The 11661-nt window shown below is 34.7% G+C and overlaps 1 protein-coding gene across 1 annotated transcript in view; it reads left to right on the top strand.

Annotated features, from left to right (window-relative positions):
• The window catches only part of LOC111632041 (C2 domain-containing protein 5-like), a 142279-nt gene that overhangs the window by 82509 nt on the left and 48109 nt on the right, over window positions 1-11661 (top strand). The window contains exon 12 of the mRNA XM_023376396.1: window positions 11340-11429. Within this exon, the coding sequence (XP_023232164.1) occupies window positions 11340-11429 (90 nt within the window). The remainder of the gene's footprint in view (window positions 1-11339; window positions 11430-11661) is intronic.

Genomic DNA, 11661 nt, shown 5'->3' with positions numbered 1-11661 from the left:
ATTAATTAAAATTATTTATAATTATTAATATTAATAAGAGATGGCGCCTAACGCTTACCTCTAGTACCAAATTGATTACGTAATTTATCTAATAAGTAGCATAAAACTAGCCCGATAGATTTTCGGCAGTCTGTTGGTTGTAGCTATAATTATATATCGGGTTGGAGATGTTTGTATATATATTACGCCTTGCCGGGGCTTGCGATGGCCGGTTGAGAGCCGTATGGGAAGTAGGACGTGGGCACTGAATGTGTCCCCAGCCGGCGTTGTAATAACCGTCGATGGTTAAGTAGTTAGATTATATACGCTGGAAGAGGAGATCGGATCGGAGGTCCGGGTAGCGTAACTGGCAACGCATCTGCACGGTAAGCAGGAGTTGTGGGTTCGAGTCCCGCTCCGGGCCGATTTTTTCTCCCAGCGGTTCCAAATTATTTAAATTAATTAAAATTATTTATAATTATTAATATTAATAAGAGATGGCGCCTAACGCTTACCTCTAGTACCAAATTGATTACGTAATTTATCTAATAAGTAGCATAAAACTAGCCCGATAGATTTTCGGCAGTCTGTTGGTTGTAACCAGTAAAAAATATATTTAATGAAAACAACTAACGTTTTTGACTGCTTTCTCAGTCTTCCTCAGGTTTTAAATTCTGATATTCAAAATTTGTATTTCGAATATCAGAATTTAAATGTGTAAATATTAATTTACACATTTAAATTGTATTTAAATGTGTAATATAAACACATTTAAATTGTATTTAAATGTGTTTATATTAACTTGCAATAAAAAAGCACTTATAATGCTGAACTCAGTGAACTCTTTTCATCCTACTATATCTCTGTTTTTATATTTTTTGAAAATTCTGAAATAGTGTGACTTAATGTTTTAGTCTAAATACACAATAGACTAATTTTCGTACATATAGCTTATTTAGTTTCAGACTAATGAATCTGGTTACCTTAGAATTACAAGATGGATTAAAATGATTCCTGTAGATTCAGAAGCTTGATACCAAGCTCTAAGTATGTTCATTTTCCTTTTTATCCTGTCTTTTTGTTTCCATTATAGAGGGTGACTCTATCACTCTCACTAGAGTCGCAGTATATTTCAAAGCAGTATTGCCCAAAAATAATGCATGCTTGTAATCTTTTGGAAAAGGGAATTTTGAAACACTTTCAAGATGTAAATGAAGAAGAATTGGGAGTTGAAATCCCAGAAAATACACTTCTGATCAACTGAACTGTGACATGGATTTGGATCACTGTAATGTTGGTAATAAGGATATAGATGCACAAAGTGATGAAAGTTTGGAATTCTTTGTGTGGGGTATTGGAACCAAAAATGTGGAGGTTCAAGAAAAAGAGTAAGTCATCCTATAGTTGAAGTTACATCAAGGAAAGAACTTTCTCATGAATGAGTTGAGAGTGCTGCAGACACAACAACATGGGAAGTAGTAAAAGTTAGAGAAAACAGTACAGTTAAGCAGGGCTGTATATCCATAACGTGACATTATTATATGTTATTTCCCAGCCAAAACGTAATGGCTTGAAATTATCTTAGTTGTTGCTGTTATTCCTGTTGGGAAAGTCCATGTAAGTAATTGAATATGGTTCGTCGGAGATTATGTGGCATGAACGGGCAAGAGATTCTGGATGATGTGTCACAATGTAGGTCAATTTCGATAGGTGGAAAAGATTTCAATTCTAGTCTGAGAGACACAGGTTCCTTTAACAATTGGTTAAGTTCCACATATGTAGATTGTGTTGTGGCTAGCTCTTCGAAGAAGCAGAGGTGATGGAGTCTATCTTGATGTCAGAGAGAGAATCTGCTATCTTGTTGACTGCGCCCAGATTATGATGTATGTCTGTAGAGAATTGGGATATGAAATCAAGATTTTGTAACTCCTGTTGAGATGGTTTATCAGATTGTTTAATAAGTTCCACTTTTATGGGACTGTGTGGGTCTGTATGGTTCAGAGAGATGATGTCTGTAACTGTTGGTGTGACTTCCGGTGGTAAATGAGCCACTACATAGTTGAAGTTTGTGGCACTTTCCATGATTGACTTTGGGGATCGTAATGCAAATGTGCTTTTGTACATGTGGAATCATAAGGTTGGGTCAGAAAAGTTGTACGGAGGGATTTTTACTGCTCCAATCTTGGCAGTGGTCCAACGACAGGTCTTGAGGAAAGAGGAGCAATGTACCTGATGAAGGTTCTCAAAAGGTGTTTTCACTGTTGTTCTTAGTTGAATTGCATTCTTACTTGTTAGTATAAATAAAATAAAATAAACCTTTAACTATCCAGCAATAAATAATGTTTAATAAAAACGTTTTCAACTGTTTTTAAACAGCCATCTTCAGTTGAACCAATATTAAAAAAGAACACTAAAAAAGAATGCATGAAATACAAATTAAACAGAAACCGAAATGCGCATGCGTACTTCATCGGACTTGCATCTTCTGAAAATCTATAAATAACTTGCAAATAACATAAAAAATTAAACAGAAACCGAAATGCGCATGCGTACTTCATCGGACTTGCATCTTCTGAAAATCTATAAATAACTTGCAAATAACATAAAAAAATAATAAAGCCGCCAAAAAGGGGGGGAATATACATTGATTACAAGGTGTTAATCTGCATTATTGTAAAAGGATTTCCAGGCATAAGATAACCCTTCCGCATCTCTATGATTAATGCATCCCTTATTTATGTGTGCCTTGTGTATCTCTATCTTTTCAAGGTGTTTCAATGCCTGTCTGGAATTCGCGGCTTTAATGATCGAGGCTTGATCCCAATATACCTCCACCTCTTGCTGTTTGGCAAAGGCTGTGAGCACTGTGGCATCTATGTTCTTACTCACAGAATATTTATGTTCCTTTAATCTTTGTTTTAACTGCTGCATAGTAGCACCCACGTAAACAAGGTCTGAATTGAACTGCTGATCCTTTATAGCTATAGAATAAACCCCTGGTAAATTATTTCGCTTTTCCTTTCTCTTAACGTTTCTTAACATTCTGTGGATTGTCGGATTACGCCGATATACTATTTGTAGGTTATTACTGTTCGCCACTTTTTTTAATCATTTTGTTTAAAAAAGGAAAATAATTAAGAACTACTCTTTGTTCCTGGGTCATTTTTTAGGGATGCTGCCGATTCTGATTCTGAAACTTCGTAATAAGCTCGTCCACCTCCCCTCTCCGATAACCTTGTTGCATTGCTGTCTTCCTAATGTAATCCACCTCTTTGTAAGTATCATAGATACTCGTGCAATGCATATATGCCCATTTAATCCATGCCTGAATCGCTGCATATCTAATGTGCCTAGGATCGATGGAATTCCTGGGAATAATGATAGGTTGATAAACTGGTTTGTGATAAATGTCTGTCCAGATTTCTCCTTCCTTGCATTTGATAGATAAATCGAGGAAGTTAATATTATTATTACTCTCTTGCTCTAGACCCAAAGTTAAACCATATGGGTTATTGGTTGGTGTCTTAACAGCTTTGGTCACATACCACTGGACCTGAAGGAACAATGTCATTGTCTCTGGTCCGTTTACCGAAGTTTGTCGCTCACGTTTTTGTAACCTCCAAGGTTATAGAGGTTCTCTCTCCCTTGATAGGGGATGTACATACACGTTAGTTTGTGTGCAGGCCCTTTGGCAAGGTAGCCGTTAAGGGTCATTTTACCCGGTTTGGGGCTGTTTTTTGTACAAACGGTTGTTTTCTTTTGTTCCCTCCCATGGAGTATTTGTCTATACCCCCATTCGGGTTGTACATTCGCGTGTTATTGTTTGTTGAGCTCCAAGGCAAGTCAGCCGTAATGGGACTCCTACTGCCTCAAAACAGGGGCAGTTATACTGTATTCCACTGTATTTTGGCCATTTGTACTTTTGTGTTTAATAAATGGCACTCGGCAGGTGCTCTGAGATGTCATATTTCATTCTTTCCTATCTACCCTTTTTCTTCTCTTCACTATTCTCACTTCTTCTACAACTCTTCATCTTTCCTTTTTCAAGGCTATACCTATTGGTGGTGGCCTTCTAATCGTTTAGTAAATGTAAAATGTAAATGTGTTTAAAAAACATTGCACATTGTTATCATTTCTCCATAGAATGAAAATATCATCTACATATCTTGAGTATAATATTATTTCGTTTTGAAACATGGGCAGGATATTGCTTTCCATCTGACGCAAGACTAATTCACATAATACAGCAGATGTAGAGCTACCCATTGGCACACCTCTTCCTTGTAGATATGTCTTTTCTTCAAAATCGGAAAATGATGTATAACAGACTAAGTTGGCCAGCTCTAAAATTTGCTTGTGGTATTTCCTTGCATTTTTGATGTTAGTGAAAAGGAAATCTCTTAATGCACAAAAACATGGCAGTAACTTTATTGAAGGGTTTAAGGCCTTATAATCCATCACAGTCATATATTCTTTATCTTTAAGAGAAATGCATCTTAGCTTCTCTACTAGTTGTAATGAGTTTTTAATGGAATAGGGTGATTCTTGTATCTTAGAATTTATAAATTTGACTAGTTGTTTTTCAATGTAGAAAGTAGGTGAATTGCATTTCTCAATAACTGGGCGTATCTGGTAGCCCGGTTTATGCGTTTTGGCAAAAGCAAAAATTCTGGGTGTTCTTGGAGCTTGAATAGTTGCATTCTGCATTTGTAAGAGTCTAGCCAATGGGGTTAAGGTAAATTTCTTGACTCTATGTTGTAAAGACTCTAAGTATTTGCTGGGTGTATGGCATTCTGTGTTTCTGATGTGTTCTTGTAATTTCTGGTTATAGGAATCTTGTTTGATAAGTACCACACCTTTGGATCTATCTGCTCTTGTAAATACTACATCGTTCTTCTGTAGCCACTGCTGTGATTTCTTTATGTAGCCGTGAAACTGTGTTGCATCCATATTAACTTTTCTTTCACGTTTTGTACAGAATCTTGTTTCCCAACGGATGTATTCCTGATTGGTGGAATTGATATCTTTTATAACTAACTCAATGTTAGGAATAATGCTCTCTGGATTTGCAGCAGGGGCAGGAGCGAAGAGAGGGCCGAACTTTAAAGCCTCCACAATACATTGCAGTGGAGTAATATTATCCCATGTTGTTAGAAACGTGTCTTCTATTATGCGCGGCTTAATGTTCTGGCACCGGAATATCCATTTGAGCTTCTTAATGTATGTACGTTTTAAATTTTTTTCGTATGAGCAAGATAAATTGATTACTCTACTGTTGATCTCCCTTAGAAGTTCAGGATCTCTTTCATAAATCTCATCTTCCATTTTTATGAGTTTGTGCAATAACGCATATGATTGACGCCTTGCAGATCTAATAGCCTTGTTTAGGCAAAGCTGCTTTAGTCTTGGTAATAAAGATCCACATCCCATCGGGAGACTAATCTGATATATAGACATTGGGAGAGAAACTCAAATTTTCTTCTCGCTTTACAAAGCTTAAGCAGAATTCTTTTATATTCTTTGGCCGGTGTAGCCATTAATAAATAAATAAATAAAAACAAGAACTTGTAATCAGCGTATATTCTCCCCCCTTTTTGGCGGCTTTATTATTTTTTTATGTTATTTGCAAGTTATAGATTTTCAGAAGACACAAAGTCTGATGAAGTACGCATGCTCATTTCAGTCTCTGTTTAATTTGTATTTCATGCGTTCTTTTTTAGTGTTCTTTTTTAATATTGGTTCAACTGAAAATGGCCGTTTAAAAACAGTTGAAAACGTTTTTATTAAACATTATTTATTGCTGGATAGTTAAAGGTTTATTTTATTTATATTATTCATTCCAGTATAAGTTCTTGTTTTTATTTATTTATTGCATTCTTAGTCTGGCTCACCAAATGTAGTGGTTCTACTAATGTTGTCTTATTTTTATCACCGTGCATAATAGAATAAATGATCAACATACAAGAAGCTTATTATATCTCAGTAACAACTAATTTTAATTAAAACCAACATTTTCGACTATAATCATAGTCTTCCTCATGCTATTCGAATATGTACAATTTGAATATGGAACTTGTTGAACATGTTTAAAATTATTTTAAAATACTGAAATATTTAAATGCTAGAAGATAATTTTTAGCCGTATGTGCTACAATAGTGATAAAAATATCCCTACACCACAACAAATAAATAATAATATGTAATTACTGTAATGGTGTAGAAAAGATAGCTATATGCTATTGTTGCCTTTGCTTTTTTCATAGCACCACCTCCATGCATAAGAAGCATTAGCAGCATCCTTTGTGTTAATACAGTTGCTGGCCAGGCTGGCTTTGTATATTTCTAATGCTTCCAGGTTGCAAAGGTGCTCAACCTGATGTGATATTTTCACCAATTTAGCCTTATGGAGGTCGGTTTGTATTTTGGGGTCCATTGCATAGGCAGCTAGGATAGTAGTATGCCTTTGGTTGGCATTACGGCTAAAAATTATCTTCTAACATTTAAATGTTTTGGAATTTTAAAATAATTTTTAAATATGTTGTTTGATGAGTTCCATATTTGAATTGTACTAGTCAAAAGACTGAGGAAGACCATGATTATGGTTGAAAATGTTAGTTTTAATTAAAATTAGTTGTTACTGGGTTATAATAAAGTTTTCTTATGTTGATTATCCTCCTTAGTGATTCTGTGAGACTAGGTTATAACACAATAACTAAGTTTATTGTCTTCCTTGTGAAAACTGCACACACACCTTGTTGTTGTGACTAACAAAATATAACTAACTACTAATGGTTTCACTTGGTGTGTTTGGACTCATTCTAGGAAGTGATGATGCACTTGGGGTTTGTTGCTTGTTTTCACAATGGCTAAGGTGTGAAACGTAGCATTTGCCACAATATTCTATATATATATATATAAAAGAAGATAGTTTGAGTTCATTGGGAGTGAGTGAACTTCAAACTGTAAGTTTTCATTTTCTTAACACAAAATTGAGTTAACATCAAATCCGATACACACAATATTCAGAAGGTTTTCAAATGTTACAATGCTTTAGGTTCCCATTACAATCAGACATTTTGTCTTTTTGCAACAATTACATATTAGTCTAATCTGCAAATTTTTTTACATGACAATCTTATTATCAGTAGACAATTGAAAATACAGGGGCAAAGAAGTACTATAGAAGTTTTTCACTATCACTGCATAATCACTGTCTTCTCCTGGTCATCTTGTCAATTGAAGCAGAGATAGTTAACTTTTATAATTTTTTTTTTGTACAGTCTCATTGTTGCTGGTTACCTTCATGTTCTACTCATAATGGCACCGAAAATAAAAGAGACTTGCTCTTTCAACCATAAGTTGATACATACTCTCTCCTGCTTTCCTGCTGGGTTTATTGCCCCAGCAGGAAATAAGGGGCAATGGAACACTCTAGAAGTTTATAAACAAATGCTCTGTAACTGACAGTTTAATTTTATATACAGAAATGACAAGTGGTTGTCACAAAACTATCAAACTTGAATTATACGGAATATACATACAGTAGAATCTCATTTTAATGGGATGCTCAGGCAGCTGAAAATTGTCTGTTCTGAGAATTCATTATATCACAAACAACAGATTTCTTGCACATCCAGGAAAATATCCATTATTGAAAAAATTATTTTTCAACTTCTTAACATATAACCTGCACTTAAAATTAGTCAGTCTCTTGAGATACTCTATCCTTCATTCTATAGAAACACTTATATTATGTCATATATGTGTATGACAAAGCTGACAGAAACTGTATATACTACAAGCACAAAGAGGCAAATCATTATTTAAATTAAAAAAATGTCCCTCTTGGTTTGTTTTGATTTAACAAAATAACAAAGCTTTTATTATACGGCTAACACTAAAATACAGGAGGCTACACCATGTTAAATGCATATATATCTAGGTTATATAGGCTAGATGCGATTAACATAAGATTACAAAGTCTATGATTGACAACTGCTTGGTTTATTCTATGACAGCTATGCCTACTTCTGTTACGAGAGAGAGTTCACAGTATGCTGATAATTACCTCTAAAGTTGGAGGAGTCCTATATGCGGTGATGACAGTTCTTTATGGAAGCGTTGGGCGTTGTCGATGTCTTTTACTGTTGTTTTCTTCAGAGACTAGATTGAGTCCGTTGCATGGAGGTGTGGGAGACGGGGAATCACTAAGACTAAATATAACTTCCATGGGCAAACTCTTGAGCTTCTGGTGGCTCGCATCTTTTATATCATTGTTGTGGGAAATCTAACACGTGATCAACTTTTGTTGACGATGATGGTGCATTCTTGACAGCTATGTGTCAACTTCCCCATTGACTTGTTACTACAACCGATGACCTCTGATCTAATTTATACATCTCCATTTTTTCTAACAAAGATGCTTACATTTTGAGAACAATTGACATTAATTTTTGATTTTAAGAGCCTTGTAAAAATCAGCAGGCTCACATCATGGAATTTGAAAAAGAATGTGGAAGCAACAGAGTCTAAAAGGAAAGTTTTGTATCCACAATTGAAATTAAAAAGGAACTTATTGCAAAACGTGAAAGCAGTACACATGTAGCAGACCAGCAGCCATGTTTAAGAAGCCAAAGTGGACAGTGTGCAACAGTAAATGCAGTTTTCATTTTATTATACATTTACATATTTTATTTATTGTTTTTAAGTTTTAATTTATTATTAGAGCATGTAATTGTTGTATTTCTACATAAAACTGCAAATACACATTATTTAAAGTTCATCAAAATGGGTATCATTGTGGTCGAGGAATGAATGAATTCAATTTTCATCTTTTTTATGAGAAAAATTGCTTTGGACTTCAAACGATTTGGGGTTTGAATAACCTCCTGGAATGAATTAAGTTTGAAGTATGAGGCACCAATGTATTCCAATTAGAGTTGGCCAAAACGTTAGCATTAAAGTGTTATTTCCTGGTTATATAAGGTGTCATATTGATTTTAAGCTAGAAATAACTTATTTGGTTCACATTCTATTATTGTAAAATGATTTCTTCTTGTCACTAGTTTAGCATTTATACCAGGGATCACGAAACTTTTTTCACAGCGGGCCAGATAGCTGAGAGAATGACAAGCGCGGGCCTCATAACCATTTTGTTCAGTACAGTGAATACACAAAAAATAAAGACAACCAGGGGTTGATCTACATAGGTAGATCTGCCCTTAATTTTTGTGAGCCACAACTGTCAAGGGCCCACAAAAATTGAATTATTATCATAAATCTTTAATATTTTTTCATTAACAATGAGCACTTATCATATAGTAAAAAATAATTAATATTAATAATATAATAATATTGATAATTTATAGTATCATTTACATAGGTGTATAAGCTTAAATCCGCTGTTTTTTAGTCAGAAAAACACACGTTTTTTTCTTAGAAAGCAAAAACAAATTTATTCAAAGTACTTTCCCTCACTAGTGACACATTTGTTCCATCTCTCGGGCAATGTGTGGATACCATGCCAAAAAAATTTCTTCTCTTTCGAGGCAAACCACTCATCAAGCCATTTTCGGACGTCTTTGTAAGAATCGAAGTGCCGCTCAGGAAGCGCGTGGCCCATCGATGAAAAGAGGTGATAGTCGGAAGGGGCCAGGTCTGGTGAATAAGCGGGATGGGGTAGCATCTCCCAGTTGAGTGTCTCCAAGTAGTTTCGGACCAATGTTGACACGTGCGATGGTGCATTGTCGTGGAGGAAAATCAGCTTGTCATGTCTTTGCTGATAATCCGGCCTTTTTTCATGCAGAGCACAGTGCAATTTGATCAGTTGTTGGTGGTAGCGGTGAGCATTGACAGTTTCACCAGGTTTCAACAGCTTATAGTAGACAATACCCTGCTGATCCCACCAAACGCAGAGCATCGTCTTCCGTCTAAAGCGATTTGGTCTTGGGAAAGATGTTGATGGTTCGCCTGGTTCCACCCACGATTTCTTGTGTTTAGGATTCTCAAAATATATCCATTTCTCATGGCTAGTTACAATCTGATGCAGAAACGACTTTCTTTTTTGTCTGGCAAGCAAGATTTTGCATGTCTTTTGGCGTCACTCTATCTGCCTATCGTTCAATTCATGCAGCACCCATTTTCCGATCTTCTGAATCTTTCCCATGGCACATAGACGCATGGAAATGGCTGGTTGAGTAACATCCAATTGCTCGGCAAGCATTTTTTGCGATTGGGCATCGTCCTCATTCAAAAGAGCCTGCAGTTGATGGTCCTCAACCTTCCTGGGCCGATTTTCACGCTTCTTGTTGCTCAGGTAAAAATTTCCATCTTTGAACTGATGAAACCAATCTCTGCATGTGGTTTCCGATAAAGCTCTGTCTCTATAAGCCTCCACAAGCATTCGATGTGCTTAGGCAGCCGATTACTTCAAATTAAAGCAGAAAAGCAAAGCTTGCCGCATATGCTCTTTTTCTAGCACAAAAGTAGACATGATTACAAAAAAAAAAAAAAAATATGTTGTTGTATGAAATATCTGATGATGTGCACTGATTAATGTTGACAGACGTCAAAATCATCAAAAATCAATATGGCGTCGTCATAGTAACTTAATACGCTCGCTTACGCCATCTATTAGCAAACAGCGGATTTAAGCTTATACACCTGGTATATTAACAAAAATAGGGCTCCATTGGACTTCAATAAGCCCTAGGCCCTGAAAAACCTAGATCCACCCTTGCAACCAACATATTTATTTATAAATACACAAACACAATCACTGCAGCAAGCTCGTAATCACTTTTCTTAGAAACTTCATTGCAGGTACAGTACTTACACAAAAAGTGCTCTGATATCCAAAGTCGTAAAAAGTTGCCAAATTTTTCATTTCACTGATTTTTCTAAAAAATTATATTACTCTCAGATGCAAAAATCAGATTAAACTAATTTTGGCTTTTTTACTTACACTTATTTTAATTTTTTATACATAGTAAGTTTATCTACAATCTATGATATTTCCGTATAAATAATTATATTTTAGCTCATTTGTCACATAGTGTGGTCATATTTTGGTGACCCCTGGTTCATACAATTGATTAATTACTGACTGGCATTTATTTGTTTTTAGAATAAATAGTACATTTTCAATGTTAGAATGCTGAAATCCTCCTTTCACGCGAAGAACTTTTTTAATCAATTGTTACTAGTGTAAAGAATAGTGTTCTTTGATTAACTAATGACACAAAATGTTTTGCAATTTTTAATTCTAAACAAATCAATTAAATAGAAATAATTAAAAAATAAATTTATTCTTATTTTGTTATTTCAAATAACTATACATTAGATTTCTTTCTTATATTCAGAGTCTTTTTGTAAAATTGAGAAGACTTGTTCCGTGTTGTTTAGCAAATATAAATTTTCAAATTGAATTACCAGAACAGGAAGAAATGCAGGTAATATTTTATATATAATAAATATGCTAAATTAAAACCAAATGATTGCTGGATTGTATTTGGCTATATCACTACTATTGTTATTAATTAAATGTTACGTAATTTGACTGTAAAGGCAGTATTAGACTAAATTTAAATATTATAATTAAACTAATATTTTAATGTTAATGTATTAATATATGATGATATTATTTAATAATAATAATAATAATAATAATAACTCTCCCGTGGT

Source organism: Centruroides sculpturatus, unplaced genomic scaffold (genome assembly GCF_000671375.1).
Source record: "Centruroides sculpturatus isolate CEXI.00-Female unplaced genomic scaffold, Cexi_2.0 scaffold658, whole genome shotgun sequence".
In the NCBI taxonomy this organism is placed as follows: Eukaryota; Metazoa; Arthropoda; class Arachnida; order Scorpiones; family Buthidae; genus Centruroides; species Centruroides sculpturatus.
The sequence above is the reverse complement of the archived record's forward strand: the minus strand, read 5'-3'. Positions and strand labels throughout refer to the sequence as shown.